At 46.5% G+C, this 19137-nt stretch overlaps 1 protein-coding gene across 3 annotated transcripts in view; it reads right to left on the bottom strand.

The window, feature by feature from the left end:
• LOC142563127 (serine/threonine-protein kinase D1-like) overlaps positions 1-19137 on the bottom strand; it is a 61965-nt gene that overhangs the window by 16627 nt on the left and 26201 nt on the right. For all 3 annotated transcript variants that reach the window (XM_075673669.1, XM_075673670.1, XM_075673668.1), the window contains 5 exons: positions 11113-11515; positions 9621-9693; positions 8658-8926; positions 7469-7567; positions 5432-5516 (listed from right to left, as the gene is read on the bottom strand). In XM_075673669.1, the coding sequence (XP_075529784.1) occupies positions 5432-5516; positions 7469-7567; positions 8658-8926; positions 9621-9693; positions 11113-11515 (929 nt within the window). The remainder of the gene's footprint in view (positions 1-5431; positions 5517-7468; positions 7568-8657; positions 8927-9620; positions 9694-11112; positions 11516-19137) is intronic.

The following is a 19137-nucleotide window of genomic DNA, read 5'->3' as shown; positions in this document are numbered from 1 at the left end:
AAAAACAAATTTCAACAAGAAAAAAAATTTCATTTTGCGAAAGTTGAGTGAGTGACCAAAGCTACAGTCTCATGCCATGTCGACAATATTTCCAAGTCAGCGGTATGAAGTGACGTCTGCGAAGCTTTTACTCCCACTCCACTGCCACGGCTGGTAGTGTTGCCCACAGTGGGATGATGCCATGAGCCGACTGCGCTTCACACAGTCCGACCAATACAGCATCAAAACTCGTTAGAAGCCACAAAGAAGCTTCGCTTTAAAATCGCATGCAAGTGAGGCAACGGGTAAAAACCTGTTGTTCATGGCAGCCACCTTTGTTGTAAATTTGCAGCATTGTGCGCGTCATGTCCGAGAAATCGAGCAAGATCTTGTACGCCGTATCAACTTTCAACAGAAGTCCAACGATCGACAGGCGAGTAGTGCCATCGATGAGCTGTTGGCGTCGCATGCTTATGTCAAGGTTGTAGAAGGACAGGAAATATGAATCGATGATGGCATGGACAATGTCGATGATGACGAAAATCCAGTGGAACATGTGACGTAATCCGAGGCCAATAAGTGAATGAAGCCTGTATGTTGCTATGGTAGAGGCATTGGCAACACAGAGAGGCTGTCCGCAAGGCTTTGAATGGAGATCATTGCAGGATAGGGCAGGCACTACACTAACCTATATGTTTCCTAACCAGGAAACATATGTCCGCAATTTTGTCTGTAATTGTGAGCAGGCAGCCAGCTCAAGGAGAGGGGTCACGTGTGCCGTCAGTGATCCCCCTCCTGTCGTTTCTCGACCAGGTACAAGGTGGCGTGCACTTCCTAGCATGGTATACAAAATGCAGGTGATACCAGCAGGCGCACTAGAACGAAGGGGTCCTTGCCTGCATGTTGCGAGAAGGCGATGCAGCACATGGGCTCACACCTCCCCAGGTGTGGCCATATTGAGCTGACAAGCGCCATGCATATATTACGCGCGAACGATTGTATCTGCTAAGTATTACATTACTATGCACCGCGGAAAGAGCTGAAATTTCAAACCGAACACCATTTGCCCTTCTCCTCGCAGGCACCGCGCTTCCAGCCAGAGAGTCGACGTATATCGCACAAGTGTGTCTACATACATGGCTCTGCTTTGATGTCGCTCGTAGTAACACATGACTTCGAGAATTATTCAAGGCAACATCTATCATCAAATAGATGAACTACAGTTTAGAGAAATAAAAAAGAAAAACACAAACCAAATGTCTGTGTGTTGTTTTACTTCGCGCCGCAGCAAGAGAGATGTACTTCCATTTTGTCTGCTTGTTCCTATGTTGTGCATTCGAGTGCGCAGACAACGAAAGTATGTCATTTTCTCCCGTGTTCCAGCTTGTGATCATGCACTATGAACTGCTTGTGTCTGCCTCAGTATTTGCATAGCACTGACTTCACGCAGCACAAAATCGTGCGCTGCATGACATGAGACAAATGCAACAGCTTGAACACCACACTGTAAGCGGAGATGCGCTGCGCAGCAAGAACGTGAGGGAAAAAAAAGTGGAGGGGGGCCCGTAACATATGTGTCACACGATCTTTGAGCTCTGGTATGGGAGAACGCAGGGACAGAATTTCGCTTGCAGAGGCTAGACGGGGCAAGTGGAGAGTGTGTCTCTTGGCAGTGGCTCTCGCCTCCTGAAATCATGGGTTCACGGCACTGAAATATTTCTATCTCGGTTATTATTGAACCAATTTGAAAAATTGGCAGTGGCTTAGCTTGGCTTTGCCAGGATATACATAGCGAAAGCTAAGGCATAGCATGGTTAGCCTTGGTTCATCTTGATTGCAAGTCGAGGTAAGTCTGGTTGTCTAGCTATGTTGCGACATTTAGCCAGTCTATCGGCGCACTGTTCGTCTGTTCCCTAGGTGATTCGTTTCCTCTTCATCTTGTTCCGATGTTGATTCCAGGCCTCCTTCTGCTTATCAGAATTGTCGCCGTCCATACTGCCGCCTCAACTGCGGCTGCGGCGCACGCAAGCTCTCCTTTTCAATCCTCCGACATGTTATCAGGCATGCGACGCAGCTGGCGAAGCGAGTGCAACGATGAGGAACGTGGTGTGACGTCATACCAAACGGCGGCGGCGGAAAGGTGTGGTGCTGCACAGTGGCAGAACACCTGTGGTTCGGTGCTACTGGTGGCGCATGCGCAGTAGTGACTAGGGAGCGAGAGAGAGAGAAATATTCGCGGCGAGGCAAGCATAGTGACGTCATGTGCCTCCTCGGAGCACCGCCACGGTGAAATTGCAAGTTCGCGGCCACTAAAGCTCTCGCTTTAAAATTCTTGTGGCAGAATGCTCCTTAGATGGGCACGTAACAGCTTCCAGTGTATAACTAAAATTTGCTATGCAACCTGGTGAGGGGCCTTTTAAGGGCGCTGGCATCCTCTGGGCTTGTGAGGTGAAGCAATGACAGCCGTGAGGTCGTCAATGCGTGCTTTGAGCTGGGTGACCGCTGAGGGCTCGGGCGAAGTAGCGATGACAGTAACTGCAGGAGTGGCAGCCTCATATATCAGCGAGCTCAGCCAGGTGGTCTAGCGTCATCAGTGGCGGCAAGGACGAGGCAAACGGGTTGGGAAAGGGGCTGCAGGAAAAGTTCCCTTAGCAGAATGCTGTGTGTTGATGTTACCTTCACCCAAAAGCTGTCGCATCTGGTCCAGCATTTGGGAGGGGCATCTTTCACCAAGTTCTTTGCTCGTCAGGAGTTGTTGCACGCGTTCCAAAGGTACGGTACACGTCAGAATCTTTTCCTAGAGGTGCTCATATGGGTTTTCACCCAAAGGCTGGGTGAGGACATCGGCAAAGTTGTTGACTACTTTCGGCGATAGTGACGAGATCACTCTGTAGTACTGCCTTGTCTGCAAAGTGATTCGATGCAGCATGCTGTGATCATGAGCACTGGACCACTTGCAGTTGGTAAAAGAAGTCGAACTTTCACGTGAAAGACGAAACACTGACAGTGGTAGCGAAGTATTAGACGACCACATGGATGTTGTAGCTTCCACAATGCTGGCATGATGAAGAGTGTAGGCAGAGTGGAGCGAACACTTCATGCTGCCCCACTTCAACGCGTCTCTGAAACTCGAGATTACGCAACCTCCAGCACTAGGCGTGCATGAAGACAGCACACATGCAGCCACCAGCCATCTGCTTGGCTGGCCTTTGCATTCTCCACAGATAACCTACAAACAGGGCACGTGGCTTGTGCATCCATGCTCACAACCATGCGCAGTTAGAGGAGGATAATGTGCGCTCATCTGCTCCACTCCTCCAACGTGGAGCGCATCAAGCCACCACCTTTCATGGCTTACCCTCCCACGCTTTCCCTCACAGCACGTTACACGGGGCCTGATGGAATCTTATCGCACTTGGACTTTATGTGAAACACGACAGCGAGAGGGTCCTGCGTTTAGTATTATACAGTCAAATCTCGATAATTCGAACTTGAAGGAGCCCGAAAATTTGTTCGAATTAAAAGAGGGACTTGCTTTTGAAGTATTCGTGCACTATAGCACAATGAACGAATGGTGCAGGTCGTGAAACATTGCAGCGAGCAAGGCCTAAGAAACTGCCCATGCTCGCTACCCTATAAGAAACGCTCGCTACCTTATAACAGCAGAAAACGAAACTTCAGGGAGTTGGCTAAGCTGGCGCTGGCACGGAGGCATGCGTGCGCAGAGGCCGTTGAAGGTGAGAGTTATGAGGGAGTTACAAGGGAGGACAAGGGGAGTGTAGTTGTGAGGAAGGGCGGGACGCAAGTGGATTCACTTTCCCGCCAGCTTGATGGATAGCACTAATTACCTCTGCCATCTATAATATATATAATAACAAGAGCTTGGTGGCACAGCCCATTGCCTCATCCCAAAGGGGATGCTCATAGCATCCATCCGTCCATCCATCCATCATAAGACTGCCGCCGAAGCAGCAGAGTTGCTGAGGCAGGACTAGGCCTCTGCCGCTGCTTCCCTCTGCGTGCTCGCATGCTTTTTCCTTCATCTGTTAACAGATCAGTGCTGTGTTTACGTTCTTCGTCCTGTGTTCTTAACACGAGTCATGTCCTATCAAGATGACAAAGTCGTTACCACTGATTGTACTCATGTTGGTGATCTCTCTTGTGTTCTGGCATCACTGCGTTCAATATAGAAGGAGAATGAGGTACTTGGTGTCGCCTTCGTGTCCTATTCAGGGTCTGTTTTATCATACAGAACCAGATATGATGCACTGTCTCCAACAACCTTTCCATCGGGACATCTCAGTTTAGACTTGTCATTGTAAAACAACAAGCGCAAATGAGACCAAACCAAGCCAACCAAAACGAGCAAGAGCGAGAGCTGACACAAGCAGACGACAGTACAAAACAAGTGGTCCGGCTGAACCAGACAAGAGTACAAATATAGTGGTCAGGTGCATCTGCATGGCACCAGTTTCCTGTGTATATCTCACTGTAAGGGCCGCTCTCATTGGTCTTCTCCGCTCGTGGCTGGCTCGACGCTGCAGCAAGCTGCGAAAATTTGGCCGAGGACTGATCCCTCCCACGGTGCATGTTTTGCCACTAGTGCGGCTGGGGCACTACGGTCCGACGCAGAAACAGTGACCTTGCCATTTGAGAGGATGAAATTTTCGCCACAATTTCTTTTTCTTCGCATGTGGTATTGAGGGGTCTCTCCTAAGCTTTTCCTTTATAGCGGGGTCAGAGCAAAGCTGGTTGGAGGTACCGCCACATGATGTGCTGCGCTGCTGAGAGCATTGTCAGAGCGCAGCATGTTTGAATTAACTGTTGCAAATGCTTTCGCATTCGAATTACCGGGCATTTTGGCCATTGGAATACACATAACCTTGATGAGACCACAGCATCAGTTCAAAAAACTAGAAGCTCGAATTAAGCGTGTTCGAATTAATAAGATTCTGCTGTAGTACTAGTAATCATGGTTATCAGACACTGCTCCACTTTGCTGTGTCACACGGCGCACAATTCGAGAGGTACGTTTCAAGTAGCCACATGCAATTCAACCATTTGACAATCTGTATCAGCGGTTGTCTCCATTTCTTGCCTTGGTATTCCTTTGCAATGGCATAACATTTCATTTTATATCGAAATTGTGTATAAGCAAATTTTGTTATTATGGGGTTCAAAATACACAGTGCTCTATAGACAAGAAATTATACAAAGTAAAATACTACTTCGTTATAACAAGAATTTTGTTATGTTGAAGTTCATTATATATAGAGATTTAACTGTATTTCCATTTCCGTGTGAAGGTCAGCACTAAATTTGAAACTGTTGAATTGCAACTCAAGCCTACATTTCTCAGAATTAGGATGGTGACTTTCACTTGACATCAACTTCACTAACCGATACTCCACAGCTCTGAGCTATCAGCCTAAAGATCACATGAAACCAGTACCTAGGTATGCGGGGGTGCCAACAACGGACCGCCGAAATGACTTCTCGCCAATGATACGGGCAAAGCCGAAGTCGCACAACTTGACCTGCACGCAGGAAAAAGAAGCAACTGTCAGTAGTGTTTGCTTATCAGGCAGCTTTAAGGCATGTGAGGTTTCAAATGTTCTTGGTAATAAAGGAAACAATACACAGTGGTGCAAGAACACAAAAGGGCCATTATTACTCCTTCTGTACAAATGAGAAGAAGCAGAACCGAGGGGCCCAGTTTTTTGTAAGTCACGAAAATGCGCCCCATGATATGTGAACTCAAGAGAAGGCAACTGCCAAATACATAAACCCTTGTGTGCTACCTAAAGGCATCAAAGCTGTGGGAGATGAGACCCCTGCTATGTAATGAACCAAGAGGCCCAGTTTTTCGTAAGTCACAACTGCATGAAGCCAACAGACAGTGACAACAAGGAAAGCAGGGGGACAATAATTGTTTGTTTTCAATACATACGTAGAAATTATAAATTACACAGAGTGCTAGGCAGCTGACATGCATACAAAGAATAGTTCCTGCTGGAACATAAAGGTATCGAGCAAATATTTGACAATGCCCAACATTGAAGCCCCAGTCACTTGCAGGTGCAGTCCTGCAAATGGAAGAGGGCCAGAGTAATCGTGTTAGCCCACACTCCAACAACAGATGAAAAGCCTATTGCAAGCAGAACAGTTCTGTGAAGCGCATGGGCAAATGTAATCACTGCCATCCCCCAGCTGAAGACAATGAAGCAAGTTCCTCTAGTGCCGAATCTATCTACACTATCAGGTTGCGTTTGCACTGGTACACTCACGGCATTTATCACTGCAGATGCATAACTTTGATACTGACTCCTATTATCGTGCATCTGTCATGCGGGCCGAATGTTAGAAGACACATATGTCGTGCAGGGAAGACGAACATCATGGGTCACGAGAGAGTCAAGCACATCCTGAAAGGTGGCGCAGCTGAACTGACTCCTGAATGGCGTTCATTGCAAGCGGGAGTCAGATATTTCTGACAGCATGAATAACACACTTGCATGAATATAACACCCAGTTTTTGTAGCTCAGGGTTGATTTTTTTTGGAACGTAGCAAAGTGTGCAACTGCTATTGTCACCTATGAGCATTGCTCCATTGTGGCTACAGCCATGTGATCACATACACGTTTGCCACGTCTGCTAGGCAGACATGGCAAACAGTGATAAGACAATCTCTATGTAAAAGCCCTGGTGTGATTTGAAAACTGGCAGTAACTTAGTACTGTTATTCTAAGGTATTCTTTTTCCAGTGCTCAGATGACTGGCATTCAAGCATGATGCAATAAAAAAAAGTTCGGCAGATCCCACACATGTGGGAATTGGTGTTAAGCAGTTTTTTTTTATGTTTAAGCAAATGCTACGTAAATATAAACCTCATGATGAAACTGTTTGCGCAACATGATGTATATGTAATATAATGTTTATGCAAATGTAACACTAATGACACAAGTTTGTGATTAATGCTATAATCTCCTTTTGTGCCATACTTGTTGCTCCAGTTGTAGACATAGCGGTCCCTTCACTTCAGTTCTCTGTTGCCAAATTCTCCAGTTCTTGCGTCTGTTTGCACCATGCCACAAGAAACTGAAAGCAGTGACAGCACTACGGCACTATCGATGGAGCCCTAGCATTGTATAGAGGCAAGACTAGTGGGTAGTGGCTTATAGGGCAATGGCTTAGTGGGTGGTAGTGTGGTAATGAGCAGTGCAGTAGCGCAAGTAATGGGCTTGTGTCTGGTCAACAAGACATCAGACAAGAAAACAGCAGACACTGAAGGAACAGTTTTCAAGCTGTGAGGCAACAAAAAAATTTTTTTTCTATGTCAGGAATAAGCATTTTCACACCAGAAAGGGACCATATATTCAGTTGCATTCAAGTAAAGTGGGAGAGAATTCATGGCAGAGACCACTGTGTGCAGATTTTCTAACTAGAGACAGAGAAGTGCTACCTGGCAAGGAGAGAAAGGTGACTTGCCTGAGGTAATTCCGAGTCTGAGGACAGCAGCACATTCTCAGGCTTGAGGTCGCAGTGCACAATGTTCTTAGAGTGCAGATGCTTCAGAGCAATCAGGATCTGCCCATCAAAGCAAAAGCAAGGCATTAATACAATAAAACAAGTGGTGGCATTCACTAACTTAGACAAGAGGGCAGATAATTACAATATGAATGAAACGTCCATCCTGTTCGACCAGTGGTGGTTGAACAACCGATGCGTCTGGAGCTAATGATTTGGCAAAAGGACTTGTCTTCATCAGGGCAACAACCCTTTTCCTTGGCAGCTTTTACATAGGTCCCTCTCTCTCACCCCCAATGAAGGAGGAGAATAAGTGGGTGCATAGAGTAGGGTGAGGGGAAATCTTCAAAAAGGAATGCATTTAGTTTTGATGGCGAGTTTGCTTGTTTAGCGCTGCCAGTCTTAAGAAGCAGAGGGCGACAAGAATGGAAAAGAATCTGCACATATAAGCAGGCGTTGTCAATCAAAAAATTGGCTCCAGCAACATCCCTTGTTCAACCAGCGTTGATACCTTCAAGAGTCCATCTTCTTGCATACTGGTACCTCCACCTAGCTTGGCCATTCTACTTTAGAGTATGTTCAGCGCCACTGCTTGCTCACTAACTCTACACATGAGAGCGAACTTAAGCAGTTATCACTGGATGGTTCTGACAGTATGACAGGTCATGTTCCAATATGTTTCTGTAAACAGCACGGAGCTCTGTGCTCTGCCCAAGATGACACTGTTGCTCCCCCATAACGCGAGTACATGCACTACCCTCAACATGCCCAGCAATTAGGACAAATGGTGAACGCACCCAGCCGGCCAGTGTTTGCAATTCTTGACAACACACAGAGAGAAAACTTTAATGGAATCTGGAAAAGTTAGCCTAGTGATAGCCGGAACATGCTACTTCAGTAAGTTGGTGATTGATGAAAGAAAGGAAGTTAGAGCAAACTAACACATGGCAACACATGGAAACAGTCACAGTTCTGTGTGGTTAGCACCAGTTCACTGTATGCACACCATCACTGTTCCAACTGCAACCATGCACACAGCACATTACCATACCTTTAATCAAACTACACTTCCTATTTGATACAAAGAAATCGGCACATGTGACTGGCAATGGTCGCAAGAAGGGAGTGATGGAAGTGATGAAGAGCCCACCTGGTAGATGAGAAAACGAGTGGTGCGCTCAGAGAGCCGCCCCTTCTCCGAGGAGAGGATCATCTCAAGCATGTCACCCTTGAGCTTCTCCATGACGACAAATATGCGCTCGGCCGTCTCAAACATCTTCTCCAGGTCAACGACACCTGGGTGGTGGATGTTCTGCAGGATGGCCACCTCATTCTTCAGCTGTGCCTCCTGCTTTGTTGGGAAGCGCAACTTGTCGATCACCTTGATGGCCACTGCACGGGCACTCGTCCTATGGACACCTGCACCAGATTAGTTGATTAATTAATTAATTAATTTTCTTACTCATTTAGTGGGCTTACTGTCTTAAAGCAGCACCGGGGCTCGGAGCTGAACACACTGCAATGGAGGGCTCAGGACAAATTTTGACCACATGGGGTTTTTCAATGTGCACCTAAAGCAGTGCACAGTTCATTAGTGTTTTAGCCATCAGCCAATTTTGGAATACAGACACTGCGGCCAATAGTGACATATGTGCAGAGAGCTCTTATGTTAAATATGACAGGGCTGCGTGTGTCCCTGTCTCTCAGTGTTCTTATTTTAACTCAGACATTACATTTTTTATTTGTCACTTTATTGAGTTAAAGAAGGCAGGCGCACAGGTGAAGACTTGCAGGTATTTACATGAGACAAAAAGGCCGCCCATTCAGCAGCAAGTCCCCTTAGAGTCATCCCTGAATTAAGCTAAACATCAGCACAGTAGTGCAAAATCCACAATGTTGTCATATGTGGAGCTTCGAGGCCATACTTATGGGTCTAAGTATCTGATGGTTAAGTTTATTTGCAATCTGAATGCCAAGAACTTAAAAGCCAAACGCAGTTGTTTGATTAACCTGAAACTCAAACTCTTGCAAGCTTGTACTTTAAAAGCACGCATCACATGGCACCACAATTCATATGGATTGAACAGCCAGTTTATTCAAGAGTACCACCTACCTCCGTAGACGATGCCAAACTGGCCTGATCCCAGAACTTCATCTGGGAATATCTGGTACCGTAGGCTGATGTCCTGTAGTCATAGAATAAGAACCAAGCAAGACACTAAAGACACATTTTCTTTTATCTTTCTGCATCCTCAGTTTTAATGGCCTTTCGATATACATAGCTATTTATGTCTATGAAAATAAAAAATTGTCATCCATCTGACTGCAGCATAAAGCTACAAAGGAAATACATATGAGTTCCTCAGAAAGTGAACTTTGCAATTGCAAAAATCCCCCTAGTCTGGGGAACCTTTGTAGCTTTGCATTACAGTAAGGTGGATGACTATATTTCCCTTCGATAAACCTCCTTCCACCTTGTGGAGTTCTACAGAACTGATTTGCTATAGGTATCTATGCCATGCACAATAAAAACATGCAGCCATTAATGCCGGCATGCACTGTGCCCATCTGACTAGAGTCCTACAAAATGCTGGATAAGACAAGATTAAATACTTCAGAAGTTGAGCGAGATTGGTGAAATGAGGGGCATGAAACACTGAATCATACACTGCTTGAAGCATAACAGGTCTCTAGTCTATTCCTACCAGGCGAAAAACAAGTGCTCCCTGAGAAATTAGCAACAAACCAGACAATCACAAATGGCAGAGATGTTTAACCACTTAATTGCAGGCTTAGATGGGATGCAATAAACAATTTTCAGGACTTGCAACATGATTCTTGGCCTAATGGTTGCCATTGTATTACAAATATGTTTCTCACCTACAAGTATCTATTGGCCACAATTTACCTGCCAATTTTCTTATACAACCACAAATTTGTGATTGCTGAGGGTGTTGACCACTACCCATGTTTTTGCTTGCATTTTTGTCATGTGCATCAAACTGGCAGCTCTTTAAACTCAGAAGAGCATGGACATCACATTTTTGACATAACTTTCTTGCTTGAAATTGAATTCCAAGCAGACTAAACCCTAACAGAAATATAGAAAAATGTCAGAGTGCCCTAAATAATGAACTACACATACTTGTTTCTGTGAAAAAGTTTCAGTTTCGGCACCCACGAGACAGCTGTATCATGGCGTCATAATAAAAACAAGCATTACTACTACTATTAAGCGTTTGCTTGCGCCATTCCTGTGATTGCTGCAAGGGCCATATGCGAGTGCAGACAGAAGAAATGCATGCAGAACTCTTATTTTTTTTATGGGCAACATCATCGTACCTAGCCTTACTGCTACACAATATCAGCAAATTTTGCTTTGTGTCATGTCACAATAATGTTCATGATGCCCACGTTCGGCATTTTAAGACCCACTTTAGCATGAAGTTAATACATGTCATGTTTCCCGATCTTCACATTTGACAATACCAATACATGTGCCATTACTCTTTCAATCTTAGTTCATAAACAGGAAAGTAGGTGGGTGTCAAAGGAAGTGGTGGGGACTGGCAGAAATGCTGCGAGGCACCCTTGAGACAACTGACCGTGTTGTGCTGTCCATTTCCCTCATCCTCCTGTCGAGACACCGGCATGAGTGCCTGCCGCAGGGCCAACTCCCAGGGGCGTGCCTGGTCGCGGTCATCGCCCACCAGGTAGGTGGCACCAGCAGCCGTGCGCAGCTCAAAGCCAATGTCGGGCCTTCTTGGAGGGTCCACCGACAGAACCTCGGATAAGGGGATCTCACGGTAGTACTTGGAGCCTGTGTCCGAGTGGAACAGGGTCAGGGCCTTGCTGTCCAGGCGCCAGTAGTGGCGCCGTCGCACGGGGTCCCGATCCGTGCAGTGCACCAGCCAGCCCTCCTTGAAAAGCTTAGCACCCCCTTTGCGTTTTGTGTGCCGCACACTCTGGACGATGCGCATCAGCGGGATGTTGTTGCTGCCAGACTCACTGCACCAACACAGAGTAGGGAGCACAAGGAACATTGCTGCTGAGTAAATCAAGAAATTGGGCTATTGATAATGTTCATCTTGTAATGTGCTGAGTACAACTGAGTAAAACTCAAACACAACAGCTCAAAAGTGCTGCTTTTCCAAATCTGACTGTAGTGCTGTCAGCTGTGCTGAGCATTCCAGTGACTAATGCTTTCGAGCGACTTTTTTCACTCCTGACAAGAGTTTGAAGCAGTGAACGAAGGCGATGCAGCGTGGACCTGATCAAGGCTGAAATATTGGTAAAGGCAAACTACAAGTGAACCTACCAGGAGTTCTACTGGTTCGTGTGAATCAGACCAAGCCATCTTGGAGGTGGTTCGATCTGCCAAGAACTATGACTTTAAGAAAGTAAAACAATTGCAGTGTCGAGTAGTTTCCAGGCTCTTAATCAGTAACATGTGAAAACTAAGCTACAGCTGTTTTGTGAGCTACTATTTTTGTGTTGATATTATTAACTTTGTGTTGTGTTAGAGCATACTACAGTGATGTTGTTGTGCGGGACACTAGCGCGGCTGGAAATCAGCACAAACAAGCGAGTAATGCGTCCGTGAAGAACAAGCAAAAACTGGCTTTATTTTTGTGTTCATCTAGCCTCTACGGCTCGTTGCGCACCCTTGCACCACTTCCCTTTCCTTTTCCGTCAAAAAGGGGAAAGGGTGTCTGGCTGCTGCTGTGCGGCTCTAAGGCTGCCACAATGTATAAAATAGCATTGTTTACACAGATATGTATTTGAACTTGCACCTGTATCAGTTACTTTATTCCCTGTTTGAGAGATCACAAAATATCGCAAGAGAAGATTTCTTCCCAAAAGATAACAGATAAATTATTGTAGTTAATTTATCACTGTGCTGTGTCAATAAGACTACTCAAACAAGTTTGCACCTTTTGAGGCTTATCTTGTTCCACAATGTTAATCGTCATCTGCCTTGCTTGCCTTTCCTTGCTGAAAAAATCTGCGCTCGATACTTTCCTGTCAAGAAGATAACACGCTTGCCGTTCGATCGTGACCTGCAAGTACTGGTCTCGCAGCGTTAAAGAAAGGAAATGCGGGCAAGCTACATGATGATTATCGTTGTGGGACAAGATAAGCCCCGAAGGTATGCACGAGCTCTACCCCGCTTTCCGGCTGAGCATATCACGGGAAAGGGCAACGCAAGGGAGGCCTCGCCGTCGGTGAACGGGAAGGCACCGTACACGGAACGTGCATCGCGCTACCAAAAGGGGCGAGGACTCCGTCCTTCCGGGATGGAGCGACAACTGAGTGACAGCCCGGCCGTCACCCTGTCCTGCCGCGGGAAGAAAGGGAAGGAGGAGCAACAGGTGCCACGCGAAAGCCGCGCGAAGGCTACGGCGCATGGCGTGCCAGTGACGTAGCAGGAAGAGGGTGGGGGGGGGGGGGCGAGGCACCGGGCACGTGCCCCTGCCCTCGCATTCCGAAAAACATTTATGCCTACGCCACTGGGCAACGTTCTACTCTCCACTCGGAACACTGTTTACAACAAGGTAACGCGAACTGCGATAAAAAAGAAAACTAAAAACAAGGGATCTGTTGCTGCTCGCGGGAGAATAACGTCCGAGGTATGGAGAGACTCGTGAAGGGCTGTGACGTTCATCGCGCAGAATCCGCGCGGGAAAGCACCAGGCCATGCTGCCCGACGTCAGTGCGTGACCATGCAATGACCCGCCGAACACTTCGTCCACGGCGCTGGATGAACGCAGAGCAGCAGGCAGTCGGCGCAGCTGTCTCGTGGCCGAAACGCACACACCAACGCACTCTCATACAAAATATCGGCCAACGCACGAGCTCCCGAACCTTGGCGCAAGCGTTGACCGCCGTCCACAAAGCGTCACGAGAAGCGAGCACATCTCGCGTTGGAAAGAGCGAAGGTGTCCTTCGCCCCCGCATCGAAACTAATTGTTCAGGTTCGGCAGCACGGACTCCCTCGACGGGGAGAAACGGACAATGCCGCTTCCTTTCCGCGAAAAATAGCCGCCCTTTTGTCGACGGCCAAGGAAAGCCAGGAGACACTGTCGCACAAAAATCTGAAAGAAAAAAAAGTAGTCAACGTCTGCTTACAAGGTGAGAACGAAAAGAAAAAAAGATACTCGCAGGTCCTCATGGCTTCACCCAGGTGTCACTAAATGCGATAGCATTGCAAGATCCTACGATTCTCTGTCGCCTTCCGCACGACAACGTACAGGGTCGTCCACTCTTAGTACGAACACGGCGCAGCGTAGTCGCGCTCCGCGGCCAGCGCACACGGCGCGGTCGCGCATCGAAACTAAGCGGCGCAGGCGCACAGGGGCTTGGAGGCGGGACTTCGTGTCGTCTGCTAAAGCGCGGGAGCGCGCCGTGCTTGCTTTGCTGTGAAGCACACCTATCTGCAAGCTTGTAGCGCCTTGACCGCGTTGCGGGAAAGCCCACTTCACTCACTGCGGCATGCTGTGTAGTTTCCGCGTGCAACTGACTCCTCGCAACTTTCTGCCTTAAAGAAAGTTGTTTCCTCCTTCTCCTTGCTCGGCCTGCTCGCACAATCACTGCATTCGTTCTCCACGTCTTTGCATATTGGCAGTTTGTCACAACTTCATGTGACCACCTAGCCTGCATTGCCCGCACATGGATCCTCCCAAAAAGAAAAGTGCTCAACCTCGAAGAAAAGGCGGACATAATTCACGCTGTCACAAGTGGTCGCAAGAAATGACAGTTAGTGGCAAATGCAATGAATGCTGTGGTAGCTTTTGTGCATCGCTACATTACAATTTAAGATTTTGAAGGACCGAAAAATCCCTTTCTCAATTTTACGAACTTCCCGATTTAACGAAATAATCTGAGCGAGATCATTACTTAGCTAAATCGAGTTTCAACTGTATTCTATGTCAGCAATGTGCCTGATTTACGTGAAAGTAAGTTAGAGATCTTTCAAAATGGTCACCGTTGTACCTGCAATACCCTCGCCTGAAGTTCCACAATACGGCCTTGGGCAGAAAAATTGAAGGTTTTATTTTGCCTGCTGTTGGGGCGCATCTATTCTCAAAAGTGCAAAAAATAAATAGAAATGAAGAACTGTAAGCTCTGAAGTTTCTTGACTGCTAACTGAAATGCTTTTTTACAGCAAAGCTGTTAGCCTCTAGTTCATCGGGATTTTTCTTGGGTTTTGGGTGGGATTCTTTGTCGGCTCATGCTCATAAAGAAGCAGTACTGCCACCTAGAGGCCACGGCTACTCAGACAGACCTCAAACGGCAGCTGGAAACGGGCTTTGTCGTTGAGTTTCTGCGTAAAAGAATTATGTTTTCTTGTATATTTGAATTACAATCCAAAACTATCGTGCCTGCAGCTTGTAAGTCATACTTTATGAATGTTCTCACGCAATTTATTCCGAAAAATAAAATTAGTTCAATAAGGCACTTGTGTTTGGCAGAAGGCCTACAAGAATGATAATGTGTGCTGCACTTCTACAAACGTGCACACACACGTGACGTATGTGCGCACACAATGTATCTGTCCTTGATGTGTGGGCACTCCACCCATTGCACCTGTTGCTCAGCATGTACTGCACTTTACCAACAATGCAGTGACTGGATTCGGTCTTGGCTGAAATGTGTCCAAGGTGGTCACTGAACCGATTACTGTGTATTAACCACAAGGCCATCATTAATGCCATAATGAAATAAGAGTATTATATTAGCAGTTTGTGGTTGTGTAACATTGCTTGTAATACATGTCTAATGTCGGTTGCACTTGTCTAATGTCAGCAACAGCTTCACTGTACATCCACTTTCACAGGGTAGAATGGAGGAAGATTTTTTTTTTTTTTTTAATTCTGTAAGAACTTTTGCTTTGGTGATGCCAAAGCATTCCATCTTTTTTTCTTTGTGGCAAAATTATACGAATCATTTAAGGTTGTTTGGCATTTTGGGCTATCCAGAACAGCTGGTAGAGACTGAGTTTAGTGAGAAAGTGAAGAGGAAGAAAATAAGTCAAGGGGTGAGGAGAAGGATGGCACAGGCGATTACGTCAGTGCCATGTGACAGTGCAGCTTCATCCTCTTCACTTGCTGATTTGCGCTGGTCATGAATGCATCACCCTCTCAAGAAGGTGGTCATGTCCAAAGAGGAGTTGGCTGGTGCTTTTCAGCATAGAGACAGGGTTGCTAGGTCAAACCAGCACCAAGACATCAAACTGCCAAAATACACGAGCACTGTGCTGCTAGCTTGAAAGTCACTCGGGCTTTGAAGTTGCATTGTTTGGAAAGAAAGAAGGCAGAATGACATGAAGCTCGTCATATATTCCAAGTTCTCTTGTTTAGAGTTCTCTTGTTTCAATCTGGTCACCCCCAAAATTTCGGCTTTACATGAATGTTTCAGCACAGCAATGTAAAAAAATGCACATTTTCTCTGCACGGCATGCCAACATTTACGGCTCCCTAAAACAACAAACCATTGAGCATGAATAGTGATTTGGTCATGATTCCAAGTGCTGGTGCATTTGTAGAAGCAGTTCTGGCAGATGGAAAGTTTGCTTTTCTTGTGCAGAGCCTCTTATAAAGCTGCATTGCATAGAGAAACAGAGAACCCGCTGCAATAGCTTAGTGCCTATGGCGTTGAGCTGCTGAGCTTAAGGTAGTCTTTTTGATTCTGTCTGCGGTGTCTGCATTTTGGTGAGGGGCTACATGCAAAAATACTTGTTGAGTACTTAGATATAGGTGCCTGTTAAAGAATACCAGGTAGTCAAAATTAATCCAGAATCGCGCACCATGGTGTGCCTCATAATCAGATCATAGTTTTGGCATGTAAAACCCCAGAATGTTTCCATTAGAGAAATGAAAAAACAAGGATGCAATATTAAGAAGGTGCCAGACATTCAGCCATTTCCCCTGTGGCAAAAAGTCGCATCAAATGAATTCACTGTATCTATGTACACAGAAAACCTGGGGCATGAGGCTGTGAACATGTATTGCGTTTTTGTGCGTGGCCACTACAGCCTTTAAAGGGCCCCTTCACCAGGTCTGGCCATTTTGAGCTGACAAGCGCAGAGCATACATTGCACGATAACGATATGTCTGCAAAGTATTACATCGCTACATGCCGCTGAAAGATCTGAAATTTCAAACCAAATGCCATTTTCCCTTCTCCCCGCAACCACCGCGCTCCAAGCCGGAGAACGACGTACACGTGCTAGTGCGCCTATGTATTGTGACGCGCTTGTGGTGACACGTGACTGAGAATTGTTCAGGGCAACATCTGTTATTTATGTAATATGTTGCTTGAATAGACGAGTTAAAGCTTAGAGAAATAAAACAAACAAACCTAATGTCTGCATATTTTTGTTTTACTTCACACCGCAGCAAGAGAGATGTACTTCTGTTTCGTCTGCTTGTTCCCACGTCTTGCAGTCACATGTGCAGATACCAAAACTGTCATTTTCTACCGTGTTCAGTGCGAGATCATGCTCTGTGATCTGCTTGTGTCTGCCTCAGTATTTGTGTAGCACTGACTTATACCACTAGTCAGGTACCCTTGTGGACAGTGCACAGAATCGTGCATTGTATGAAACGAGACAATCACAACAGCTCGTGTGTGACGCTGTGAGCGGAAGCACGCACTCCGAAAAAATGCGAGGAGAAAAAATAAATTAAGGGCCCGTGAATTATGCGTCACGCGATCCTCGAGGTACAGTATGGGAGAATGTAGGGAAGGAATTTCGCTTGCGGAGGGCAGATGTGGCGAGTGGAGAGAGTGTCTCGATTGGCAGTGGAGCTTGCCTCCTGAAATCATGGGTTCACGGCACTGAAATATTTCTATCTCGGCTATTAATGAACAGACTTGGAAAATTCTTGCAGCAGGACGCTCCCTAGAGGACATGTAACCATTTCAAGCGTATAACCAAAATTTGCTATGGGGCCTGGAGAGGGGCCCTTTAAAGGAACGCTGAAACAATTTTGACACTTTTGTACAAACGTACTGGGTTGTTACAGTAGGTCCTTCTGATCACTAAGTGAGGCATTTAAGCACTCCACATAAGGCTACCGATTGCAGTGGCGTAGCTTTCCTGTGTTTTCAGCCACACCCTCCCAATTGACATAGTTGTCCCAATTGAAGTCAGTTGGGCAAGCTATCGGATCGGCTATCCAGGTCGCAACCCCCCCCCCCCCCCCCCATTAGTAACTGTTCCAAACTTATGGCAAACAAATGTACATAAGTGTTGGAATGTTAGTTAATTTGTTTCTATACAAAAATAACAGGAACAGAATATACCATGACAATTTATCACTACACTCAAGCACTTCTGACACACAGCAAGTGTCGTCTACCTGTGTTACAACGTTCTCCGCATTGATGCGAGCTGCACGGTCAGTGCTGGTATCGAGCTTTCTTTTTTGCGAGCACCCTTCATAAGTTGTGGGCTGCAAATCTAGCAATCGGCAACATGTCAAGCTGTGACATTGTGTCCCTCTGCAAGGCAACATGCGAGCGGTGTGGTTGCAGCGCATCGGGCGGTCGGCATCCGATCGGTGCCACCATCTGTGCATTTGTGGTCGTCACTTCACGCCGTAGGATTACTATGACACTAGAAAGTTTTAGCATGTCTGTTATTTGGGTAAACGCAAGCGGAAGCGCAAACTTGAATGGCCTGCACAGTGGAGCCACCTGGCGGCATACAGCTCAATCAGACAAACACAGAGCTAATATAGCAGTAACCTAGTGTATTCTACTTTGCTGCTATTGTAAATTTTCGGCAGCAGCGTGATTGTGAACAGAACACATTGTCTTTTTGAATGCTTAAAATTTTTTACACTTGGTTGCAGCAATAGTAGCTCTGTGTTTGGCTGGTCAAGCTATGTGCCACCAAGTGGCTGCACCGTGCACGCCGCTCATGTTTATGTTAAGCCCCTCCATCACAGCGGTATTAGTATGGAGGGGCTTTAATTTATGCCTCAGCCCATCCGTCAAAACGCCCAGCTCGCCTGCAGTTACCAGAGAGAGAGAGAGAGAGGAGAATTCAGGAAAGGCAGGGATGTTAACCAGTCAATAGACTGGTTGGCTACCCTACACTGGGGGATGGGAGAAGGGGAAGAGAAAGAAGGGAGAGAGAAGGTGTAGATACGCGTACGGACAGCACTTCAGTTAGAGTCGCTCGAGCAAACCAGAAGTTCTGAGAAAACACAAAAGTGCCTTCACTGCCTTCTGAGCCGATGATCGGTCGGGACGGTGCTCTAATATGGTCTGTTCACTCAGAGGACGATCGTCTAGTTTCCTTAATGTGTTAGACAAAGACTGTCTTTGTGCTTGAAATTGTGGACAATGGCACAATAAGTGGTCAATGTTCTCCTCGCATCCGCAAACGTCACATGCAGGAGTATTAGCCATTCCAATTAGTGCTGAGTAGGCATTCGTGAAGGCAACTCCAAGCCAAGAATACCGGACACACTCAGTGCTGCAACAGAACACTTGCAATGCACGCTGCTTGGATAGCTCTTATGGGGTATCGACAGCCAGGCAGCTAGCGGAGAGGTTGGAGAGGCTTCAGACATTGGCTCCAAGACCACCGAAAGTTGAGGACGTAGTATCACATCATG

Source organism: Dermacentor variabilis, chromosome 11, assembly GCF_050947875.1.
Source record: "Dermacentor variabilis isolate Ectoservices chromosome 11, ASM5094787v1, whole genome shotgun sequence".
NCBI lineage: Eukaryota > Metazoa > Arthropoda > Arachnida > Ixodida > Ixodidae > Dermacentor > Dermacentor variabilis.
This window is presented reverse-complemented; position numbering and strand designations above follow the sequence as displayed.